The sequence below is a fragment of the Cherax quadricarinatus genome, chromosome 24 (genome assembly GCF_038502225.1).
Source record: "Cherax quadricarinatus isolate ZL_2023a chromosome 24, ASM3850222v1, whole genome shotgun sequence".
Taxonomy (NCBI): Eukaryota; Metazoa; Arthropoda; class Malacostraca; order Decapoda; family Parastacidae; genus Cherax; species Cherax quadricarinatus.
In genome coordinates, this window is record NC_091315.1 from 39,977,316 (window position 1) to 40,004,347 (window position 27,032).

At 38.9% G+C, this 27,032-nt stretch overlaps 1 protein-coding gene across 1 annotated transcript in view; it reads right to left on the reverse strand.

The window, feature by feature from the left end:
- Window positions 1-2,423: 2,423 nt before the first annotated feature.
- The window catches only part of LOC128690934 (uncharacterized), a 31,806-nt gene continuing 7,197 nt past the window's right edge, over window positions 2,424-27,032 (reverse strand). Inside the window, exons 2-3 of the mRNA XM_053779720.2 lie at window positions 19,541-21,029; window positions 2,424-3,438 (exon numbers count right to left, since the gene is read on the reverse strand). Coding sequence (XP_053635695.1) covers window positions 2,864-3,438; window positions 19,541-20,963 — 1,998 coding nt within the window. The 5' untranslated portion in view covers window positions 20,964-21,029 and the 3' untranslated portion in view covers window positions 2,424-2,863. The remainder of the gene's footprint in view (window positions 3,439-19,540; window positions 21,030-27,032) is intronic.

Consider the following 27,032-nt stretch of genomic DNA (forward strand, 5'->3'; position numbering starts at 1 on the left):
GATGATGCATGTGGTGCTCTTGAGATCAGGAAAGGATATATCTCTACCAATATGGCATAGGAGCGCCTTGCCAATACTATGGTCAGATAGGCAGTAGAGGAAGTCGGTTGTAGAGTATAAAACTTAGTCCACTGCGTATTTCAAAACATCGCATGTAAAGGGAGTGCGTGATGTGCCGGTCTTTTCTAAGTAGAATGAGAAGGAAGTGAAGAAGTATCATCAGGTAATGGTCTTGGGCGTTTAGGTGTGGGACCAGAGTTAGTCCGACGTGGGATGAGCGGGCGATCCAAAAATTGCCACATCATAGAGGGAGAAGCCGGAAGCATAGTCAAAGAAGAGTAGAGGTCAGATGTATCGAAGGAGTCAGTCAAAACCTTGGTACCTGGAGCAGGTGTCGAAACGGCACCAGAAGGAGGTACAGGGGCATTAGAAAAGTCCAAAGAGTGGTCAAATAACGAGGCAGGGTCAGAACAGGGTGCGGTATCAGGAAAGGGCCCGGGGGGAGCAGGTTCATGGATTGGGAACTCCATGGTTAGGTCACTCATTTTCTTTTTGTTTTTATGAAAAAAAAGAAGGAAAGAAAATAAAAAAAAGAATAAAAAAAGGAGGGAACGTGGAGGAATAGCTCCTAGGAGGAATGAAAGGGGCGTAAATCTCCCTCCGCACCCAAGAGGACCTCAGCACCGCAAGTAGTGCAGATGCAGCATGGAACCCATGCCATACCCTACCCTTCATGCCAGTAAACCAGCAATCCGGGATAGCAACCTCACTTACGCTGAGCCACCTCGGCTGACAAAAGAGAGGGCGGCCGGACACCTGCCACAAAGCATACTTCCTTTGGCCACCACCCCCAGGAATCTGAAAGGTAGCCTCCAGAAATACACCTGTCACCAGAGAAACATCTAAAGCCACCCTCCAGGAGATCGGAGAGGGATTGGGACATCCCCAGGTGATCCAGATTCTATGGCAAACTACACCACCGCTAAGGACCTCAATGAAATGGGATGGACCCCCCGTACCCTTTCCCCTACCTAGGAACTACAGTGCCTGTGGGAAGAATCCCAAAGGCTGAAAATAAGAAGGGAATAGGGGAAGGATGGAGAGGAGGAGGAGGAAAGGAAAAAAGGGGGAATGGGGAGGAGGAGGAGGAAAAGAAAAAAGGGGGAATGAGGAGGATGGGATAGGGAGGGCAGGTTGGGGGGTAATTAGGTTTGGTCTGAGTAAGGAGACCAAAAGGTCTAATTCCTCAGACCAGGAGCCTCTTCACCGCACCAAGGAGCCCCTCTTAAAGAGGCTTCGCTTTACAGTGTTTTGCTAATACAGCAGTTTTCACCTATACCCATTCTTCATTTATTTGACTTCCTGCAATAAATATATTCACCGCTCACTATAACCTAAGGATGAAAATATTTCAAAGTAGCGTGTATTCTGTATGTTATGCAGGGTTCTGCATGACATTGTAATGTGCATTATATACAGTAGAGAAGGGTACCATAATAGTATGAATGTTATAATTGTAAAGCATAATTTTATAATTCATAATGTGCATTTGGGGTTACTGTAAAGTAGGTTAAATGGTAATTATAAAGAAATCCTGCTAGGGATTTATTTTCCAACTGTGTTTTGGGTACGCGGGTAAACGTGGCTTGGGAGACACGAGTGGTCCGTATGGCATGGAGGCTGGCGTCGGAGACACCATGTATTTAAGCTAAGTTTTGTAGTTGTGTACTCCTTTTGTTTAGCTAACTCAAGCCATAGGCTCTTCTGTGGTTTACTTGTATGCTCACCCAGGGTCTGACATGGCCAGGGTGCTGTGGGATGAGTGAGGAAATAAGAAATGGGGTTGGTATTGGAGTAGTGAAGGCCTGGCACTGGCTAGGCTGAGTGTTTATGGTTGCTGGACCACCAGCCACCTGCTTCTTGTGCCCACTATTTGGGCATTTAGGATAGGAGATACATGAAGGTGTTTTCTTGAGTGTGTATATAGTGTTATGATGAATAAAGATATATTTTCCTAACTAGGATTTTTGCCTAACCTTCTGTTAACCAACCCTTTGAAGTAAATACTGGTTTAGCGCTTTCTGTTTTGACTGGGATAGCCCTGGGTGGCCTGTTTATGCCTGAGTTGTGTGTAACTTTTACCTTTGCCCTTGACAAGGTTCTAGCCCCCAGGTATCCCACATTTCTGCGTAACACTGTATATTCAATTTTTAGGCCTAGCTATATCGCTCACTTAATATATGATGGTATAAACATATTACCAAGAAAAGCTATTGCTTTACGGGCTACTGCTTTACAGCAGTAGCTCAAAACCTAACATGCTGAATAAGTGCGACCCTCCTGTAGAATTATCACGCAAAGTGCCAAATTGTGATATTTTGCTGGAAAATTTTATGAAAAGGTTCACAGAAAAATAATTTGGGTGTGAGATGTTTATTTCATTGTAAACAATGCTAATCTACAAATGTAGAGGACTGCAAAATTGACAATATACAACACAATAATAATTATATATAAAACACTTAACCTGTTGGGATTAATTGGCTCTACATTTCAGCTAAACTGTAATCAGCAATAAAATGCCTTACAAATTTGTATGAATCTGCTAGGAAATTTTATTTAGTGATATTTAAAAAAAAAAATTTTTTTTGCACAATACGTACAAAAACTGTATAAATAAATCAGTAAGTTAAATGTTTTATGCACAGTACATAAATAATAAAATATGAGTTTAAAAACTATAAGAATGCTAATGAATCGTCTTTAATTCGACATAAAAAAAAAAAACTGTGCAGACGAGTGGCACAATTACATTTTAATTAGCTTTTTCTTCAGTTTAACTTCAAATTTTCAAATGTTACAATTATATGGATACTTTAGTCAACTCATTCAGAATCAAAGTTGCTAGTGCTTGGACATCACCTTGACAGTTTTCAACATCTTTTGAGTGAACTTTCTTCACTTCCCAGCCACGCTGACTCAGAAGTCGCATCTTCATTTTCACTATTCCAATTGGTTCTGATGTAGACAAAGTAGTATGAGAATCCAACAGTTCAATAGCTATGTGCTGCACAAAGAAATTCTCTTTAATCATAGACAGTTGTTGTAGTACATGGTCTCGCTGGCCAGTGCTATTTGGTAACCAGATACAATTTTGATCCTTTAGCTCACTATTATCGAATAACAAACTTGCATAGTTAATGTGTGTAATAGGAAACTTAAGTTTCAGAACAGATGCACCAACTATTTGATTAATAAGGAAGGCACCTTCCATTAATGTTGCAAGAGCTGGACGATGATTAGTTTCATCTGTGAGAGTTCTTAAAGGTAAATTACTTTTTGAGATGTCTGGTATTTCAAGGATTAATTCAGGAAATTCCAATTTAAGACACTCATTTAGCATTAGAAGACGAGACAGCTGCTTGCTCTTCTGGTAACCTATAATAAATAATATGTATTTAGTATTTTGTATAAATTAGATTAATGTCTATAAATAACACAAACCTTTAATGTGCTACAACTGAAGAATCTACTGTGTTGGTATTTAATTAGTTTAGATTTTCTAAAGTGCGGCATTTCAAGTGAAATGCAGTAAGGTGAACATTGAGAAATGAGGAATTATTATTATTATTTTTATTATAATATTTTTAAATGACAGAGTGGGGTACTGTCAACAAATTTTGCTGAGAATATGAAAAAGTTTTGGAGTGAGACAAATAGGTTAAGAAAGCCTAGGAAACAAAGGGATTTGACAGTTAAAAACAGATGGGGAGCTCGAGGTATTGGGAGGATGGCAGGAATATTTTGAGGAACTGTTAACTGTCAATGAAGAGAGGGAGGCAGTAATTTCACGTATTGGCCAGGAAGGTACAACATCTTTTAGAAGTGAAGAAGAGCCAGACATGAGTGCGGGGCAGGTGCATGAGGCATTGAGTAGAATGAAAGGGGGTTGAGCAGCTGGAATTGATGGGATCATGACTGAAATGTTAAAAGCAGGTGAGAATATAGTTTTGGAGTGGTTCATACTTTTGTTCAATAACTGTATGAAAAGGAAGGTACCTAGAGACTGGCAGTGTGTGTGAATAGTTCCTTTATATAAAGGGAAGGGGGACAATAGAGTGTAAAAATTATAGGGGAATAAGCCTCATGGGTATACCAGGTAAAGTATATGGAAGGGTTATTACTGAAAGAATTAGAGGCAAGACAGGGAGCAGGATCACAGATGAACAAGGAGGCTTTAGAGAGGGTAGGGGATGTGCAGACAAAGTATTTACACTGAAGCACATAAGTGAACAATATTTAGATAAAGGTAGGGAAATTTTTGTTGCTTTTATGGACTTAGGATAGGGGAGAAATGTGGCATATGTTGCAAGTGAATGGAATAGGTAGTAAGTTACAAAATATTGTAGAGAGTTTTTATGAGGATAGTGAGGCTCAGGTTAGGGTATGTAGGAAATTACTTTTCAGTAAAAGAAGGCCTAAGACAGAGATGCATAATATAACCATGGTTGTTTAACATATTTATAGGTGGGTTTGTAAAAGAAGTAAATGCTAGGATGTTGGGATGAGAGGTGGAATTAAATTATGCAGAATTTAATACAAAATAAGAGCTGCTTTTTGCTCGTGATCCTGTACTTTTTGGAGATTCTGAAGAGAAGTTGCAGAGGTTAGTGGATGCGTTTGGGTGGGTGTATAAAGGAAGAAAGCTGAAAGTAAATACAGCCTCTCCTCACTGAGCGACATACTTGTTTTCCAATGACTGGGACTTACAACGGGCTCTCTGATCAGTATGCACACCTAAATAATGTACATTAGAGCTGGTTTCCTCTATTCTGGTTATTACAATATATAGTACACTGCTGTATAAACATTTAACCCTTTCAGGGTCCAGATGCCAAATTTCAAAGTGTGCACCAGTGTCCAAGAATTTTCAAAAAATAATTGTTATTTTTTCTTATGAAATTGTAGAGAACCTTTTTCTGAGGGTAATAAAACAAAAAGTATGATATTTGATGGAAAATTGACGAAGTTATGCTCTCGCAAACTTTGATGTGTCAGCGATATTTACGCATCGGCGATTTTGCGGACTTTGACTCCCATTTACATTATTCCAATCAACTAAATTCTTAGCTATTTCACTAATATTACTTCTATTCTATTGACTGAGCACAAGAATTCGCCAAGTCAACTGTTTCAACTACAAAATAAAGTGATCACAAATTGGTAATTTGGCCAATTTAATGCAAAATTCAAAATACTTCAATTTCAAAATAGGGCCCAGAATAAACAATGCAGGCATTCCTGGCACTAAACTAACATTTCCTCTGTTCATTAGTTACGTTTTCAGGCTTTACTAATGAATTCCATTTTTATTTTTTATTCACATAATGAATTTTTATTCAAACCAAAAAATAGAAGATTTACTGTTATGCAATATTGTAATAATTGTATAAATAATATCAGCACATTTGTGAACATATATTAGACCCACCAGCTGGCATGTATTAGACGTGTGAGGTCATTTGTTTACTCTTGAACATCGGCAAAAATTTAACATTTCCGCTACTTTGAGCTCAGTTTCAAGCCATTTGCAGTACTAAAACCAATCAAAATCATCTCTATGTCTGTAATATGTCTTCCATTCTATCAAATGAGACCAAGAAATCGCAAATACAACCATAAAAAACATACGAAAAAACACTGCAAAGTCGCTGTTTTAATCGAAAATTAAGGTCTCAGTTTTTTTTTCTCTCATTATGCTCTATGTGCTGCAGGATTTGTTTTATGTGGTGCACACATACCACATAGATGTATTTTCTCATATCAAGGCCAAAATTTACCGCTCACAGCTTATCGGAGTGAGCTGAGCTCATGACGTAGATCTACGGTTTGGGCCCTCAACGTAAAGCCGTAGATCTACGGCATGGACCCTCAAGGGGTTAAAAATATACCAAAGGTGACATTAAAACAATATCAAAGGTGACATTATAACAGTATCAAAGATGGTTGACACAAATCCATTACCATTAAAGTAGGCTCCTCACTTAGTGACGAATTCATTTACTGACGTGGTTTTAGGAACGGAACTCCGTCGTTAAGTGAGGAGAGGCTGTATAGATAATAGTAAGGCAATGAGGGTATCAAACGAGTTAGGTAAAGAAAAATTGGATATCAGATTGGAGGGAGTATGTAAGAAGTGAATTTAGATATTTGGGAGTAGACTTGTCAACGGATAGGTTTATGAAGGACGATGTAAACTATAAAACTGATGAAGGAGAAAAGGTGGGTGGTGCACTGAGGCATCTGTGGAGACAAAGAACATTATCCATGGAGGCAAAATAGGGAATATATAAGAGTATAGTGGCACCAACACTCTTATATGGGTGTGAAACATGGGTTGTGAATGTTTCAGCAATGAGGAGGTTGGAGGCAGTGGAGATGTTGTGTCTAAGGGCAATTTGTGTGGCATAAATATTATGCAGAGAATTCGAAGTGTGGAAATTAGGAGCTGTGGGGTTAGTAAAAGTATTATTCAGAGGGCTGAGGAGAGGTTGTGGTGGTTTGGTTATTTAGAGAGGGTGAAGCACAATAGGATGAGTTGGAGGGTATATCGGTAGTGGAGGGAAAGAGGGGTAGGGGTCATCCTAGGAAAGGATGGAGGGAGGGGGTAAAAGAGGTTTTGTGTGCAAGGGGCTGGACATACAGTAGGTATTTGTGAACATGTCAGACATGAATGAGTGGAGGCAAATGGTTTTTGACAAGCTGTTGGAGTGGGCACAGGGTAATATTTTGAGAAGGGATTCAAGAAAAGTGGTTAGCTGGACTTGAGTCCTGGAGATGGGAAGTACAATGCTTACACTGTAAAGGAGGGGTTTGGGATATTTGTTGTTTAGAGAACATCTAAACTATATCTTCATACCTCTGCAAAGACAGTTACAGTATGAATGATGGTGAAAGTATTTCTTTTTTGGGGTCACCATGCTGCATGGGAGACAGCCAGCATGTTAAAAGAAAATAATAAAGAAGCACTACACCTGTAAGGATCATACAGCACCTGGGAAATGAGAAGGGTAAGGGATAATTACCTAGGTAGTAGGTTGATACACAGCAACCACCCAGGGGGTTACTACCGTCCTGCCAAGTGAGTGTAAAACAAAAGCCTGTAATTGTTTTACATGATGATAGGATTGCTGGTGTCTTTTTTTCTGTCCCAAACATGCAATATTTCAGGTATATCTTGCTACTTCTACTTACACTTAGGTCATACTACACATGCATATACAAGTGGCAGCAGTAGCATCCTAGCAGCTCTTTTTTCTTCAAAATCCAGTGTTCATCAAAGCTTGTGATGGCCTAATTGAAGGTACAACTGCATGGACCCACATAGAAAACAAAATGGCCCAGGAATACTAGGAATACAACCTTGACAAAAATGACGATCTAAGGAAGACAGCCCTGCAAATCCAAACACTGCCTCCGCTGTCAGACGAACATTCAACACCAAGCTCAGGAAAATAAAGCCTTCTCTTCCATAGCTTCACCAGTAGCTACCTTAATGATACTATGAAAGGAACTCACAGAAGAAACAACAAAAGTAACAAAAGAATAACACCAAGGGCTCTGCAACTCAACATGTCAACCCAGCAGGGCGTCGATGTATCCTCAACCCTCCTCACCTGGGGACCGACACCAACAACAACACCAAACATGATTGACTCTCCCTCCAACTCCACTCCCTTCATAGGATTCCCTCCTGATCACCCAGGTCAGTTTGGATTCAGGCCTAATAAAATAATGAATGATGCTATTATACATATGCTAAAAGTAATATACACTGCTCTCGAGAAAAAAGAAGTCCCACTGGGACTTCTTTTTTCTCGAGAATCTTCATTGATTTACGTAAAGCTTTTGATACAGTTGACCATGATTTGTTGCACATAAAATTAACACACTATGGTATAAGAGGGCACTCCCTCAACTACCTAAAGTCATACCTTAGCAACAGAAGCCAATATGTGTACACAAATGATGCTAACTCTTCCACACAACCAATCGCAGTCGGGGTCCCACAGGGCAGTGTCCTTGGCCCACTTCTCTTTCTCATTTACATCAACAACCTACCAAATGCATCTCAACTACTCAAACCCATATTATTTGCTGATGACACTACATACGTCTTCTCTCACCCAAACCCAGTCATACTAACCAACACTATAAATACTGAATTATGATGACTAACAAGCTTACTCTCAATGTTGATCAAACCTATTTCATTCAGTTTGTTTTCCAAACTACAAATGTTCCACTTAACATAATGATAAACAGATCACCTGTCACAAGAATCACAGAAGGAAAATTCTTAGGAATCCACCTTGACAGTAGCCTCAAATTTTAGACACATATACAACAAATTTCCAAGACAATCTCTAAGACCATAGGCATACTATCAAAGATATGGTACTATGTTCCACAACCAGCTCTCTTTGCTCAGTATCACTGACTCATTTACCCCTATCTCACCTATGGAGTTTGTGTGTGGGGCTCAACAATAATAAATCATCTCAGACCATTAATAACCCAGCAAAAGGCTGCAGTCAGTATGCAAATTCCCACATCAGAGAGCATGCTCCACCAATATTCAAAAGTCTAAACTTACTCACCATAAAAAACATCCGTACTTATTACCGTGCCTACTACATACATAGAACACTACACTCAAATAAACACCCTTCACTCAAACTTCTTCTTACCAACCTTAACACAAGACACAGATCACTCTTTTATGTTCCCCATGTCTATCTCACACTATGTAAAAACTCTATGCACATAAAGGGCCCTAAAATTTGGAATTCATTACCAGTGAACACCAAAGGAACCCTGTCTGTACATCAATTCAAGACTTACCCAAAACTAAATACCTACAGTGGTACCTCGAATTTCGAACAGCTCCCAACTCGAACAATTATGTAAGTGTATTTTTGTAAGTGCTTTTGTAAGTGTATATTTGGGGGTTTGAAATGGACTAATCTAATTTACATTATTCCTTATGGGAACAAATTCATTTGGTAACAACACTTGAACAGCCTTCTGGAACAGTTTCGGCCGATATTCGAGGTATCACTGTACTCAGTACGTACTTAACTTTACCTACAAAGCTAACATATCACTCTCCACTTCCTCAAAATATCATTGCTCACTGTGTTACTCCCCTAGCCTCAGAATCCCATAAGTATATACTCTAAGTACAATAAATTCTCATATTTTAACCTAGTGCAAATATTGAATAGCACATACGTATTTAATAGATGTATAACCTATTGTATAATTAGTGCAACCTTATCAAATAGATGAATAACCTATTGTATAATTAGTGCAGCCTTAACAAACTACATTTTATACATCTAGTGTTAAGTAATCAGTAATGTATTAACTTTAGACTGCCCATAATGCCAAGGCACGATAGTGGCTCTCTTTTGACTACAAATCATTGTAAACCCTCACTGTAAAGTACCTGTGTAATTTTTTTTTTTTAACAAGTCGGCTGTCTCCCACCAAGGCAGGGTGACCCCAAAAAAAGAAAATCCCCAAAAAGAAAATACTTTCATCATTATTCAACACTTTCACCTCACTCACACATAATCACTGTTTTTGCAGAGGTGCTCAGAATACAACAGTTTAGAAGCATATACATGCACGTATAAAGATACACAACATATCCCTCCAAACTGCCAATATCCCAAAGCCCTCCTTTAAAGTGCAGGCATTGTACTTCCCATTTCCAGGACTCAAGTCCGGCTATATAAAAATAACCGGTTTCCCTGAATCCCTTCACTAAATATTGCCCTTCTCACACTCCAACAGCTCGTCAGGTCCCAAATACCATTTGTTTCCATTCACTCCTATGTAAATATGCTTCCTAAAATATGTCAACTGCATTGTGAACTTGCAAGAAAATAAAATATTGTATCGTACTGTATTGTACATAAACACCCCTCTGGGTTTTCTTCTATTTTCTTACTAGTTCTTCTTCTTGTTTATTTCCTCTTATCTCCATGGGAAAGTGGAACAGAATTCTTCCTCCATAAGCCATGCGTGTCATTAGAGGTGACCAAAATGCCAGGAGCAAGGGGCTACTAATCCCGTCTCCTGTACACATTGCTAAAGTTACAAAGGGAAACTTTCGTTTTTCTTTTTGGGCCATCCTGCCTCAGTGGGATATGGCCGGTTTGTTGAAAGAAGAAGAATATACATATATATACACCTACCATCCGACTTACGACCGAGTTCGGTTCCGAGAAACCGGTCGTAAGTCGAAATGGTCGTAAGTCGAACTTTACTACTGAATATCAACAAAACATTTTTGTAATGACTTTATTTTATTGTTTTATTTTGGTATTTCATGTTTTACTTTACTTTTTATGCTGTTAGTACTGTATTTTATACTGTAAGGTTTAGGATAAACACTGTGTACAACACAAACAGTTATTTTTTTCCCAGAAATTTGGCATAAAATACACGGTCGTAAGTCGAGTGGTGGTAAGTCGAGCAGGTCGTAAGTCAGATGGTAGGTGTATATATAACTTATGCTCTCGCGAAGTTAATGACCTCAGCGATGTTAACGAATCGGCGATTTCCTCCACTTTGAGCCCTATTTTCGGTTAATTCCATTGTTCCAGTCGACCAAACTCATAACTATTTCTTTAGAACTCCATTTGTTCTATCAACTGAGTACAAGAAACCGCCCCTTTACTGATTTCAACTACCCAATAAGTGGTCAGAAATTGGCAATTTGGCCAATTTCACGCAAATTAAAAAATATGCCAATTTCAAGAGAGGGTCCAAAATGAACAATGCAGACATTCCTGGCTCTAAAATAACATTTTCTTTGTTCTTCAGTCATGTCTCCAGGTCCCTCTCATATTACTCATGCTTTCTATTTTAAATTATTATTCAAACAAAAAATAGAAGATTTACCGTTATGCAGACTACTGCAATATTGTAATAATTGTATAAATAATGTCAACCCATTCATGACTGCATATTAGAATGGCAAGTTGGACATTTATTGGATAATGACATCATTTGTTTACTTTTGAACATTGGCAAAAATCAAACATTTTCCCTACTTTGAGCTCCATTTCAAGATTCTTTTCATAGTAACACCAATCAAAATCACCTCTATTTCTATAATATGTTTTCCATTTAATCAATTGAGACCAGGAAAATGAGAATACAACGATAAATACTATACAAAAATAGACCACAAAATCGGCGTTTTAATTAAAAAAAAAAACAGTTGGAGTTTTTTTTTCTCATTATGCACTGCATGCTCCAGGATTTTTTTATATGGTGCACACTGACCACACAAACCCATTCTCTCACATGCAGGCCTACCAGCTTTCTCCTGCTTGATTTGAAGCCGCTAGAATTTGAGTATATATACGTCAAACACGGTGGTTCGTAAGATGTATATATACGACCAAAACAGTCAAAGGGTTAAGAACTGCTAAGTACAATTTTTATGTTTATCTTGCTACACAATGCACATATCTCCTGTGAGCTGTTTCTCTGTCAACCGTGTCAACAGCAGCTTTTCCATCTTTTCACTGACACTGGTCCGCTGCTTAGAAATTACTGTAATACCCTTTGCTGGCGCTATAGCCTGTATAGACTCCTTCTGCTTTAGTATTGTACATAAGTAGAGGGGCTACACTTGTACTCACTCGCCAAGTCCTCAACACTCGTACCTAGTCAGAACTTATCAATGATTTCTTGCTTTAATTCCATGCAAATCATCCTCTTTTTCTTCTCGGCACTGTCCTTTGCACTTGCTTTCTTGGACACATGGTTAGAAGAAAGAAATCTGGCGAATTAACTGGAGTTTACCTGGAGAGAGTTCCGGGGGCCAACGCCCCCGCGGCCCGGTCTGTGACCAGGCCTCCTGGTGGATCAGAGCCTGATCAACCAGGCTGTTACTGCTGGCTGCACGCAAACCAACGTACGAGCCACAGCCCGGCTGGTCAGGAACCGAATTTAGGTGCTTGTCCAGTGCCAGCTTGAAGACTGCCAGGGGTCTGTTGGTAATCCCCCTTATGTATGCTGGGAGGCAGTTGAACAGTCTCGGGCCCCTGACACTTATTGTATGGTCTCTTAACGTGCTAGTGACACCCCTGCTTTTAATTAGGGGGATGTTGCATCATCTGCCAAGTCTTCTGCTTTCGTAGTGAGTGATTTTCGTGTGGAAGTTCGGTACTAGTCCCTCTAGGATTTTCCAGGTGTATATAATCATGTATCTCTCCCGCCTGCGTTCCAGGGAATACAGGTTTAGGAACCTCAAGCGCTCCCAGTAATTGAGGTGTTTTATCTCCGTTATGCGCGCCGTGAAGGTTCTCTGTACATTTTCTAGGTCAGCAATTTCACCTGCCTTGAAAGGTGCTGTTAGTGTGCAGCAATATTCCAGCCTAGATAGAACAAGTGACCTGAAGAGTGTCATCATGGGCTTGGCCTCCCTAGTTTTGAAGGTTCTCATTATCCATCCTGTCATTTTTCTAGCAGATGCGATTGATACGATGTTATGGTCCTTGAAGGTGAGATCCTCTGACATGATCACTCCCAGGTCTTTGACGTTGGTGTTTCGCTCTATTTTGTGGCCAGAATTTGTTTTGTACTCTGATGAAGATTTAATTTCCTCATGTTTACCATATCTGAGTAATTGAAATTTCTCATCGTTGAACTTCATATTGTTTTCTGCAGCCCACTGAAAGATTTGGTTGATGTCCGCCTGGAGCCTTGCAGTGTCTGCAATGGAAGACACTGTCATGCAGATTCGGGTGTCATCTGCGAAGGAAGACACGGTGCTGTGGCTGACATCCTTGTCTATGTCAGATATGAGGATGAGGAACAAGATGGGAGCGAGTACTGTGCCTTGTGGAACAGAGCTTTTCACCGTAGCTGCCTCGGACTTTACTCTGTTGACTACTACTCTCTGTGTTCTGTTAGTGAGGAAATTATAGATCCATTGACTGACTTTTCCTGTTATTCCTTTAGCACGCATTTTGTGCGCTATTACGCCATGGTCACACTTGTCGAAGGCTTTTGCAAAGTCTGTATATATTACATCTGCATTCTTTTTGTCTTCTAGTGCATCTAGGACCTTGTCGTAGTGATCCAATAGTTGAGACAGACAAGAGCGACCTGTTCTAAACCCATGTTGCCCTGGGTTGTGTAATTGATGGGTTTCTAGATAGGTGGTGATCTTGCTTCTTAGGACCCTTTCAAAGATTTTTATGATATGGGATGTTAGTGCTATCGGTCTGTAGTTCTTTGCTGTTGCTTTACTGCCCCCTTTGTGGAGTGGGGCTATGTCTGTTGCTTTTAGTAACTGTGGGATGACCCCCGTGTCCATGCTCCCTCTCCATAGGATGGTAAAAGCTCATGATAGGGGCTTCTTGCAGTTCTTGATGAACACGGAGTTCCATGAGTCTGGCCCTGGGGCAGAGTGCATGGGCATGTCATTTATCGCCTGTTTGAAGTCATTTGGCGTCAGGATAACATCGGATAGGCTTGTGTTAACCAAATTCTGTGGCTCTCTCATAAAAAATTCATTTTGATCTTCGACTCTCAGTCTGGTTAGCGGCTTGCTAAAAACTGAGTCATATTGGGACTTGAGTAGCTCACTCATTTCCTTGCTGTCATCTGTGTAGGACCCATCTTGTTTAAGTAGGGGCCCAATACTGGACGTTGTTCTTGATTTTGATTTGGCATAGGAGAAGAAATACTTTGGGTTTCTTTCGATTTCATTTATGGCTTTTAGTTCTTCCCGCGATTCCTGACTCCTATAAGATTCCTTTAGCTTAAGTTCGATGCTTGCTATTTCTCTGACCAGTGTCTCTCTATGCATTTCAGATATATTGACCTCTTTTAGCCGCTGTTATTCTTTGCACGAAATGTAAGGAAATCACGAGAATTCCTTTCACTGCGAGGATAACTCCGTAACCACGTGTGCACTGGTGAGCATTGCAGTGGCGTCAAACTAAATTATATGCAGTGCGTACATAGTATTATTATTATAATTATTATTGTACTATTACGTATTATTATATATTACTATATTATTATTATACATGTATTATTATTTTATTATTATTACTGCGTATATAGTATAGTATATAGGGAATGTATGAAAGTATAGTGATACCAACACTCTTATATGGGTGTGAAGCTTGGGTTGTAAATGCTGCAGCGAGGAGGCGGTTGGAGGCAGTGGAGATGTCCTGTCTAAGGGCAATGTGTGGTGTAAATATTATGCAGAAAATTCGGAGTGTGGAAATTAGGAGAAAGTGTGGAGTTAATAAAAGTATGTATTAGTCAGAGGGCTGAAGAAGGGTTGTTGAGGTGGTTTGGTCATTTAGAGAGAATGGATCAAAGTAGAATGACATGGAGAGCATATAAATCTGTAGGGGAAGGAAGGCGGGGTAGGGGTCGTCCTCAAAATGGTTGGAGGGAGGGGGTAAAGGAGGTTTCGTGGGCGAGGGGCTTGGACTTCCAGCAAGTGTGCGTGAGCGTGTTAGATAGGAGTGAATGGAGACGAATGGTATTTGGGACCTGACGAGCTGTTGGAGTGTGAGAAGGGTAATACATGTACTTAGTGAAGGGATTCAGGGAAACCGGTTATTTTATACAACCGGACTTGAATCCTGGAAATGGGAAGTACAATGCCTGCACTTTAAAGGTGGGGTTTGGGATATTGGCAGTTTGGAGGGATATGTTGTGTATCTTTATACGTATATACTTCTAAGCTGTTGGATTCTGGGCACCTCTGCAAAAACAGTGATTATGTGTGATTGAGGTGAAAGTGTTGAATGATGATGAAAGTATTTTTGGGGGGATTTTCTTTCTTTTTGGGTCACCCTGCCTCGGTGGGAGACGGCCGAATTGTTAAAAAAAAATATATATAGTACATTATTATTATATTATATTATATTATTATTGTTATTATTAGCACTTACGTATTTTAATAATAATAATAATAATTAATTATTATTAATTTAGGGACCTGGAGCACAGATCCAATTCCTTAGATCAAAAGCCCCTCACCACGTACGTACTACTACTACTACTAATAATAATAATAATCATTATTATTATAACAATACTAATAATAATAATACAATATAATAGTAATGTGAGGCTCAAGTTAGAGTACATAGGAAAGAGGGAAATTATTTCCCAGTAAAAGTAGGCCTTAGACAAGGATGTGTGATGTCACCGTGGTTGTTTAATATATTTATAGATGGGGTTGTAAGAGAAGTAAATGCGAGGGTCTTGACAAGAGGCGTGGAGTTAAAAGATAAAGAATCACACACAAAGTGGGAGTTGTCACAGTTGCTCTTTGCTGATGACACTGTGCTCTTGGGAGATTCTGAAGAGAAGTTGCAGAGATTGGTGGATGAATTTGATAGGGTGTGCAAAAGAAGAAAATTAAAAGTGAATACAGGAAAGAGTAAGGTTATGAGGATAACAAAAATATTAGGTGATGAAAGATTGGATATCAGATTGGAGGGAGAGAGTATGGAGGAGGTGAATGTATTCAAATATTTGGGAGTGGACGTGTCAGCGGATGGGTCTATGAAGAATGAGGTGAATCATAGAATTGATGAGGGGAAAAGGGTGAGTGGTGCACTTAGGAGTCTGTGGAGACAAAGAACTTTGTCCTTGGAGGCAAAGAGAGGAATGTATGAGAGTATAGTTTTACCAACACTCTTATATGGGTGTGAAGCATGGGTGATGAATGTTGCAGCGAGGAGAAGGCTGGAGGCAGTGGAGATGTCATGTCTGAGGGCAATGTGTGGTGTGAATATAATGCAGAGAATTCGTAGTTTGGAAGTTAGGAGGAGGTGCGGGATTACCAAAACTGTTGTCCAGAGGGCTGAGGAAGGGTTGTTGAGGTGGTTCGGACATGTAGAGAGAATGGAGCGAAACAGAATGACTTCAAGAGTGTATCAGTCTGTACTGGAAGGAAGGCGGGGTAGGGGTTGGCCTAGGAAAGGTTGGAGGGAGGGGGTAAAGGAGGTTTTGTGTGCAAGGGGCTTGGACTTCCAGCAGGCGTGCATGAGCGTGTTTGATAGGAGTGAATTGAGACGAATGGTTTTTAATACTTGACGTGCTGTTGGAGTGTGAGCAAAGTAACATTTATGAAGGGGTTCAGGGAAACCGGCAGGCCGGACTTGAGTCCTGGAGATGGGAAGTACAGTGCCTGCACTCTGAAGGAGGGGTGTTAATGTTGCAGTTTAAGAACTGTAGTGTAAAGCACCCTTCTGGCAAGACAGTGATGGAGTGAATGATGGTGAAAGTTTTTCTTTTTCAGGCCACCCTGCCTTGGTGGGAATCGGCCAGTGTGATAATAAAAAATATAATAATAGTAATAATGATAATAACAGTAAGGAGAAACTTCAAAAGGCTGCCAGTAGTTGGCACCACCATCAGCAAAACATTAGTAACCACTACTAGTACACTTTTCACCTGTCTAGACTATGTATTAGTAGTATTAGGTTAAGTCTGCCCGAAATGCCTCGGCATGAAGGTGCCTTTCTTTGCTCCAATTATATTATGATATGTAAACACATATTGTAACCTTTGCAAAGATATAAATATGTATTTTATTTATTTATTTAAGGAATATCCCTAGAGGGGGAGGTTGGCATCCTGAAATTTTGTTCGTATCCAGAAGCAAAAAATTGACCAGATAACGATTCGTATCCTGAAAAATTTGAATGGTGGGGCATTCGTAAGCTGAGGTTCCACTGTAATCCATTCCAGACACCCAAAAATATTAACAAAAATACATTTTTTAAAGAATAACTATAGTTTTACATACAGAAAACAATGAGAAATTAATATAAATGACTAATTTTAATGATAAATGAACATTACATACCTTTACTGAAGACTCTTGTTGGCATATTGAAGAAGGTGAAGAGGGGAGAGGGAGTTGAGGTTATTGTTTGGAAGGGGAATCCCCCCACTGCTAAAATTACAAACTGTAATGCAGGCACTTAGCCTTAATACCAATATGCTCCTTAATCTGTACCAATCTCTCTTCAGGTAAACTCCAGGTAATATAGATTTTTTAATTAATCTTAGTCTGCCTGAAATGCCTAGTCATGCTAGGTGTGATAGTGGCCCTCTCTGTAATTAGTTTTATATAATATGTAAACCCCACAATATCCTATAATTTGTAAACCCCACATTGTAATCTTTATAGAGAATAAACTTAATTTGATTTGATAAGGACTTCAGGTATCAAAGCCCTCTCGGGTTACTTCCCTTCTTTTTTTTTACTGGCACTGGACCCCTGTCGCACAAAAAAGTCTGTCCAGAGAGATCTGTTTCTGGCGTCTCTTAAGATTTGCTTAAAATGGGACAAGGTATTGTCACTGATAATATTGCAGATACGGCTTGTATCAGCTTTGTCAGGGTGATATTTTTCAACAAAAGTTTGCACCTCATTCCACTTTGCACACATGTCCTTAATCACTGAAGAAGGCACTTTCTCCCCTCTTCTTCCTCCTCCTCTGAAGCAATTTCCTCAGCTGTGGTCTGCTGCTGTTGCAGATGAAGGTCTTGCAGCTCTTCAGCGGTTAGCTCTTCCCTGTGGTCTTCCACTAACTCTTCCACATCCTGGCCACTCACATCCAACCCCATGGACTTCCCCAGACACATTACATTCCACAACAGGCGTAGGGTCGACAGGGTCAGCCTCAAACCTTTCAAAATCCTTCTCTTGGACACATTCTGGCCACAATTTTCTCCAAGCAGAGTTCAAAGTCCTAAAGTCACTTCTTGCCAAGCCTTACCTATAAGGCTTATGCAGTGGAGGGTATTGAAGTGATCCCTCCAGAACTCTCTTAGGGTCAATTCAGTGTTCGAGGTCACTTCAAAGCACCTTTGAAACATTGCTTTCATGTAGAGTTTTTTAAAGTTAGAAATGACCTGCTGGTCCGTGGGCTGGATGAGAGGAGTGGTGTTAGGAGGCAAGAACTTCACTTATAAAACTGAAGTCCCTAAACAATTGGTCTTTCAAGTCTGGAGGATGAGCAGGAGCATTGTCCAGTACAAGGAGGCACTTGAGTGGCAAGTTATTTTCCAAGCTTGGCTAAACGTATGCCACTTTCATATTTTTCTACAATCTCTTTCTTGAATTCTATCGTGTTTCTCACCTTCATTACTATGAGGCTGGTACTAGTAACTTTCTTTGCGCCCATGGTGGCTTAGGCAGGGGAAAGCTATAGCCTTCTATAGTTAATTCTTTCACTGGTTTTCCTTTGCCTGAGAGTAAGGTTCAGGAAATTGTTCAGCTAGCAAGGACATGAAGATGTGAATGAGCTCTTAGAAGATAACGATGATGAAGACAGGAGTCCAGAGGAAATGTTGCCAGAGCTCAATGCACAGATACAAGAGAGCCAGATAACAGAAGATGAAGAAGAACCTGAAGAAAAACAGTTAAGATTGGAGCAGTTATGTGAGCAGTTCCATACTGCTGCTAAACTAGCAGACTTTTTCACTGAAGAGGACCCTGACAAATCTAGAAGCAGTGCTTTGAAATGGGGTCTAGAGCAGCTGATGATGCCTTACCATCAGCTGTATAATGTATTGCAGGGTAAAAGAAGCCAGAGATCCATTATAGAATTTATACACACTTCAATACAACCATCGACTTGAATACCAAAACCTCAACCATCCACTTCTGCTAACAACCAACAACCATCCACTTCTGTTCACAACAAACAACCATCCACCTCAGCCCAGTAGGGCCACACCATGCATCTCCACTCTCTTCACAGTCACTGACATACACTAGCAACCACAATTTAAGGTAAATATTTCTGTTGCATTTGTAGTCTTAAGCAACAAAAACAACATTATCATTTTCATTTTTGTAAGATCTGGATGTCTAAAAAAAAAGTTGTCTTTTTTGGGGGGGGGAGGGGGGAGGGGGGTTTGGTCCTAGGAATGTAACCCTATTTTTCCCGTAAGTTCTTCAGTTTATATAACACTGATTTATCTAACACGGCATTTTCAGGAACTTAACTACAGTGTAATACATATAAGGATCTACCTTATACTGTATATCAAATTACATTGGTATTATAATTATGTCAAAATAAAAAAAAATGTAATCAATTGGAATGCAAAACTACTATAAATGCTCTGTATGGCTCAGAAAAAAAAAAACTTTTTAATTGTTTGTGTATTTATTTGATGTACTTGGGTACAGGAAATCCATTCAGTTCATTTTGAAGGAAATTTTATATTAGGGAGTTCAACTATACAGTCATTATACAATTTATACAAGAAATACTTGATGTCTGAGTCTTCATTTGACATCCGAGAGAGTAGGAATAATAAATATTTTGACTCGGTTTTTGTCTTCTTAAGTAAGGTGTAAACAAGATAATCAGTAAGTTATAAATTTGGGGCTATGGATATGAAACCCTATTTTGAATACATTTGTTTTAAACAAAAATATTAATTTCCTTACCTTGTAATCTGTGAATTCTTTCAGGCCTGAAGGTTTCCTTGATTAGTTCTTGAGGGTAATGTTCAAGGACAGCCATGGAGAGAAGTGTACTTGATAGATAATGTGGATATGTATCTATTTCACCATTATATACAAACTCCATGAGATATTTATCAATTTCTTTGAAAAAAGCCTTATCACATTGATGACTTACATGACTAAATGCCCAAAGAATTCTAGACAAATCTTTTAAGCGGACAGTGTGTGATGGATCTTCTAAGTGATGGATTAATATATTTTGTAGCTTTGTGAAAATTTCAGGATGGTATACACCAGTGTTGGCATAGAGTGCCAGTGTGTGAGCAACAACCTCAGATGAGAGTGTGTTTAAATTTGTGCTCATTATAAAAGCATTCAAAGGAGGAAAGAGTTCAATGTCTTGAAATTTTGTTGCACGAATGAGTTTCATCATTGCAACAAGTCCATAGGATTCTAAGTCATAAATAGAGGTGCATTCTTCAACTTTAGTTTTAAAATGTTGTACCATTTTTATTATAAATGGTGAGGCTTTGTCCACTTTTATATTAGATTTAAATACACCAGATGCTGCTATGCCAGCATCTTGAAAAGACAAATCTTGATAGTGAACACCCAGCTTTCTCACTAGTTTGTCAATAAACTCTCTTGATAACTTTTTTTTCTTACCAATTCCTACATAATAAAGAACTTTTACTAAATGCTGAGGCTGAAATGATTCTGTGTGTTTCTCAAATAATGACATAAAAGTGTCATACTCTTTTTTCCTGTAGATATTATTTCCATATAATATTAATAGAATATCAAAGAGCTCCAGGCACTGTTCAAAATTTCCATTCCATGCTCGTTTTTCACATTCAGAATCAATATATCCAGCAAGTTCCATTAAATATCTTGTTTTCTGGAAATTCATTTCTTTTAATACCACTGCAAAGTTTCTGAGTTCATCTTGAGTCATCAAGGATACACTATCATAGACTTTCTTCTTCACTGTTACCATGAGAGATTTCTTGGATATAATATCTTGTAAAATAGAATGCTTTAATATGGCATATAATGAGAAAAGTTTGAGGACATCATTTGCCTTTGGTACTAAACTGTGGGAAATGACAAGCAGCATCTGATGTATAGCATAAGCATCATTACAAACATTACTGTTGATTCTATCAATACCAGGAATGTCAGCAACCGAGTACTTTGTACCAGTTCTCAGATAATTTAGAATCTTTGAACTCAGTGTGTTTTCCTCCAAGAATAAAGTCTGTTTAGGTCTGGCAGCATACCCACGTACAGGAGAAAAGCCGTGTAATAAAAAATCAGTATCTGAAGAAGAAACAACATATGCATGTTTTATGGGCTTATTTAGAGTTGTTCCAACTCTGAAGGTTGTGGCTAGAACTCTTAACATTTCTCCTGAGTTTCACATAGAACTGATAAATCTTGATTTGTTTTCAGCACTTAAGCTGCCAGTAATCTGAAAGAGAGAAGTAAATGTTAACAAAATTATTAAAAACTTTGCTTCCTATAAACATACTGGTACTACAAAAAAATTATACTTGCCAAAGTAATTATGGCATTATATGCCTTACTGGCAGTAACAACCAAGCTGATCAGACCCTGATCATGATCATGATCATGATCATGATCATGAGGCCTGGTCTCAGATCAAGCTGTGGGGGCACTGACCCCCAAAACCCTCTCCAGGTAAACAAGTTGTCAAGTTCTTCCAATTTTGGAACCCAACTTTTACTGCACCAGGTTTTCCTAATGGCTACAGTGGTACCTCGAATTTTGAACAGCTCCCAACTCGAACAATTATGTAAGTGTATTTTTGTAAGTGCTTTTGTAAGTGTATTTTTGGGGGTCTGAAATGGACTAATCTAATTTACATTATTCCTTATGGGAGCAAATTCGTTTGGTATCGGCCCTCGAACAGCCTTCTGGAACGAATTAAGTTCGTAGCTCAAGGTACCACTGTATTTGATCAGCCAAGCTTTTGCAGACTGAGGCTGACTAGCTCACAACCTAGTCAATTGGGCCCCTCAGATTAATGTAACTGTACTATAAAACTTTATCTTAGAATAAGCTTCTCTATTTTTTTTTATTTTCTACATAAGTGTATGTACCTAGTGTTATAGCAGAAGGTAGTACAGGACAGTGGACCCCCGACTTACAATGTTAATTCATTCCAGAAGTCTGTTTGGGTGCCGTTACCGAATGAATTTGTTCCCATAAGGTATATTGTAAATTAGATTAGTCCGTTTCAGACCCCCAAAAATACACATACAACAGCACTTACAAAAATACACTTACATAATTGTTCGAGTTGGGAGCTGATCGTAAGGCGGGGGTCCACTGTATTTTTAAGACAATTACAAAAAATTATTCTTACTATATATGTGAAAGAACTATGTGTCATATGCAACATTCAGATGTAAATGTGGCCACACACATATGACAGGCCCTACATCTGCTATATTTACACAGCTGATAATCAAATTCAACAAATTTAGTTACCAATATGTTGTCCAAATAGCAAACATTTATAATGTTTACTTACATTATTTAATTTTACAGAAGTACATGTACAGTACAATATGGTGCTACAGCAGTATACTAAAATACAACAGTATACTAAAATACTGTTGTGGCACCACAAAATTACTACGGTGGAACCTCGATATTTGTACGTCCCTATATTCATGTAACTCGATATTTGCCAAACTCTTCTGAGAAAAATTTTACTTGGTATTTAGACGTTGCCCTGATATTCGACCTAAACAAAACAGTTCATCTGGATGAAGTCCAACAAAAACAAAGAATCACGTGCTCAGTCTCTCATTGACTGTGTGTCAGAGATTTTGAAGGCTTTGAGGCAGGGCATGTGGTGAAAATGAAAATGAAAATGTTTATTTCCTTGCAAAGCTTACAATGCGTGGTTTATATTTTATAATATATTAATTACACAGTAGGCCACTAGCATGCCTAGGCATTTCGGGCAGACTAATCCTAATTCTTACTCTATAATGGCACAGGTTATAGAGCAGTACATTTCAATATACCTTATTGCATACTGATATAAAAGTTAGGTAACTGAAGTTATTAATTAGATTTTTAACAGTGACGCAGTACAAAACATATACACCTACCATCCGACTTACGACCGAGTTCGGTTCCGAGAAACCGGTCGTAAGTCGAAATGGTCGTAAGTCAAACTTTACTACTGAATATCAACGTAACATTTTTGTAATGACTTTATTTTGTTGTTTTATTTTGGTATTTCATGTTTTACTTTACTTTTTATGCTGTTAGTATTGTATTTTATACTGTAAGGTTTAGGATAAACACTGTGTACAACACAAACACTTGTTTATTTCCCAGAAATTTGGCATAAAAAACACGGTCGTAAGTCGAGTGGTCGTAAGTCGAGCAGGTCGTAAGTCGGATGGTAGGTGTACATATTACAATATTACAATTAGTAAATTTAGTAATGGGAATGGTTTTATCTTGGCATGATGCACTGTTCCTATTAAAGTTCCTATATTGGGAGAGTATCTTAGGCAAATGTAGGACTAACTTAAGATCTACATGTATTAGGCAATAGCTATATTAGTAATTTTATGCTTACAGTCATTTGGGCAAGTGTAAGTGCAAGATAATGAGAGTACGTATGTCTATTTTATTTTGGATGTGTTCATGGTACAAATAAGAGAATAGGTGGTTTTCATATAGTTAGTTGAAGATGGGGTGAGTTAGGGAGATAAGATGTTTTTTAACGGTAGTTTTAAAAATGGTAGTTGAGTCTGTGGTTCTGGAGTTTTCAGGCAGGGAGTTTCAGATTTTAGGTCCTTTAATTTACATCAAATTTTTGTAGAGATTTAGCTGGACACGAGGAATGTTGTAGAGATTTTTGTGTCTGGTATTGTGTCTATGGGTCCTGTTGTGACTATCAAAGAAGTGTTTTAGTTCTGGATTAATATTAGAATTTATGGTTCTGTAAATGTAGATTGCACAGTAGTAGGTTTTAATGTTTTGTACAGCGAGTAAGTTTAGGTCTCTGAAGAGTGGGGGGTGTATTGTCTGGCATTGGATTGCGTGATAATTCTTACTGCAGTTTTCTGTTGGTTATTATTGGCTTAGGTGGGTTGCTGCTGTTGATCCCCAGGCACAAATAACATAGGTGAGGTAAGGATCGATGAGTGAATAGTATAGTGTGAGTAGGGCTGATTGTGGTACGTAGTAATTTATCTTGGAGAGGATCCCAACTGTTTTGGATACTTTTTGTTGTGCTGGATTTCAGGCTGCTGTCTAGGTGCAGGACCAGAAATTTGCCCTAATTATGTTAAGCAATAAGAGTGTTGTCAATCATAATGTTCAGCTGGGCAGCACCTGTTCTGTTCCCAAACATAATGTAGAAGGTTTTGTCAATATTAAGTGTAAGTTTATTAGCAGTCATCCAGGTCGATATTTTTACTAGCTCTTCGTTAACAATAGTGTTGAGTGAGGCAAGATTAGGGTGGGAGATGACAAAAGTCGTGTCATCAGCAAAGAGAATAGGTTTAAGGTGTTGTGATATATTAGGAAGATCACTGATGTATAAGAGGAAGAGCAGGGGACCAAGGACACTTTCCTGTGGTACTCCAGTATCCAGTGGTCTTGTTGATGAGGTTGTGTCCTTAATCGAGACGTATTGATGCCTGTTAGTAAGGTAGGATTTGAAATATGTAAGTGCATGGCCTCTTATACCACAATGATCAAGTTTGTGAGCAAGATGCTGTGGACTACTGTATTGATAAAGAGTCCTAATGGATATTCATCTTTTTCAAGTGCTGTGTAAAGCAGGTCTAGCATTTTTACAATTGTCGTTTGTACTTCTGCTTTTCCTGAAGCCAAATTAGTAGGGGTTGAGGATGCTTTGCACTGTTATAAAGGAATATAATCTCTTGTGTATGAGTTTCTCGAAGATTTTGGATAGCAACGGAAAGTTTGATATTGGCCTGTAGCTGTTTACATCTGTGGGGTCACCACCTTTGTGTATTGTCATAACCCTTGCTATCTTGAGTAGTGTTGGGAAAGTGCTGGTTTCTAGTACGTAATTTGTAATTTGTAATAATCCATTGTTTTTTGTGCTTGTTTATTGAGTGCGACTGTAAAATAAGCCACCATGGGGCCAAAGAAAGTTCATAGTGGCCAGAATGTATCCTCGAGAAGGATTTTGAAGAGTTTGAGGCTGACCCTGACGACCCTATGCCTATTGTGGAATGTGTTGTGCCTTTTGGGAAGTCCATGAGGTTGGATGTGAAAGGCCAGGATGTGGAAGAGTTGGTGGAGGACCACAGGAAAGAACTAACCACTGAAGAGCTGCAAGAAATTCAACTGGAACAGCAACAGATTGCAACTGAGGAAACTGCTTCAGAGGAGGAGGAAGAGAGAGGGAAGCACGTGCCTTTTTCAGTGATTAAGGACATTTTTGCAAGTGGAGTAAGGTGCAAAGCTTTGTGAAGAATTATCAAACTAACAAAACTGCTGCAAGCTGTGTCTGCAACATGCTCAATGACAATGCCTTGTCCCATTTTAGGCAAATCTTAAAGAGACGCCAGAAACAGAACTCTCTGGACAGATTTTTTTGTGCGACAGGGGTCCAGTGACTCTCAAGCTGGTCCTAGTGCCAGTAAAAGACAAAAAAGGGAAGCAACCCCAGATAGGGCTTTGATACCTGAAGTCCTTATGAAGGGGGATTCCCCTTCCAAACAATAACCTCTCCTCCCTCTCCCCTCCTCGCCTTCTTCCATACATCAACAATAGTCCTCAATAAAGGTATGTAATAGTGATTTAAATATTCATTTGTCCATTAAAATTAGTCATTTATATTTATTTCTCATTGTTTTCTGTATGTAAAACTATAGTTATTCTTTATAAAATGTATTTTTTGTGAATATTTTTGGGTGTCTAGAACAGATTAACTGGATTAACATTATTTCTTATGGGAAATATTATACTTCGGTGTTCATCCATTTCGGATTACGACCAACCTTCTGGAACAGATTAAGGACAAAAACCGGGGTTCCACTGTACCTCAGATTTCGTAAATATGGATGTTTTTAACAGGTTATTTCTTTGTAAGCTGGTGTTGAATTTTAATAGCACTGTTTTTTGCCCAGCTTAGTAGCCCATCAGTTTGCAATCTTTTACTTCATCACTAGGTATATTTAGGTGAAGGTGGTCCTTGACAAGCTGTAGGGTGGTCCCCATGCATGTCTCTTGGGTGACTGAAGGTGGGAGATGGTGGCTATTAACTACAATAGCGTCAGATAGCTATTGTTGGTCATTATGGTCTTGGAATTTGTCGATGACATTGGCGAGTTGGAGATCCACTTGTGATCTTTCTTCTATGAGGTTGGTAGTATACATATTTAGTTTAGCGACTCGCTCCCAAAGGCGATTAATGGTGTGCTCAATTTCAGTGTGGCTGTTATTTTGTTGGTCTATTGCATGTATTTTGTCTTCTAGAGTTGTGATTCTGTCAAGGAATTGAGTGTTGGGGGTTATTAGATGTTGTACTTCCTGGGTGAGTATGTCATTTGTTAGGACAGTCCATGGGTTTGGAAATGGATGATGAGGATGTAGAGGAGTTGGTGGAGGATCACATGAATGAGCTCACCACAGTAGAACTTCAAGACCTGCTCAAAGAGCAGCAAGAAGTGGTTGAGGAAATTTCTTCTTCAGAGGAGGGAAGCAGTAAGGGCAGCATTTCCATTGCAAAAATTAAGGAACTGTGTTACCAGTGGGCTCAAATACATAGCCTGGTGGAAAAATGGCATCCTAACATTGCTGTTGTGAACAGCAGCATTAACCTGTTCAATGACAGAGTTGCTGACCACTTTAGAAAAATTCTGAAAAGTTGCCAAAAGCAGACATTGGGTAGTTTCTTTAGCAAAGAAAAAATCAAATGCTAGTGAATCCTTATCAATCATCTTCAAGTGCTACTGCACAGAGACAGAAGAGACAAAAACCACCAGATGGGCAGTTACCTGATGTTTTTACGGAAGGTGACACCCTTTCCAAACAATAACATTTCTCCACCTTCCTCTTAGGCCATCAGCACTCCTCAGTAAAGGTGAAGTGCAGTTAAATTTTTATTTATTTCATGTATTTATTGTTTTTATAGTTTTCATGTATGATTTTATGCATACAAATATTATATAGGTTTAAATAAGCAATATTTTCACTTAAAATGTTTTATAATTGGTAATTTTGGGGGTCTGGAGTGGATTAATCCAATTTATATTATTTCTTATGGGAAAAACTGGTTCAATATTCATACAACTCACTATTCGAACAGCCTCCTGGAATGGATTAAGTTTGAACATCGAGGTACCACTGTATATTATTTTATCTGTTAAACATATCACAGTATTTGGTAATTATCTATACAACCAAAATTTTATCCTGATAAGGCCATTTTCCTTAGCATTGA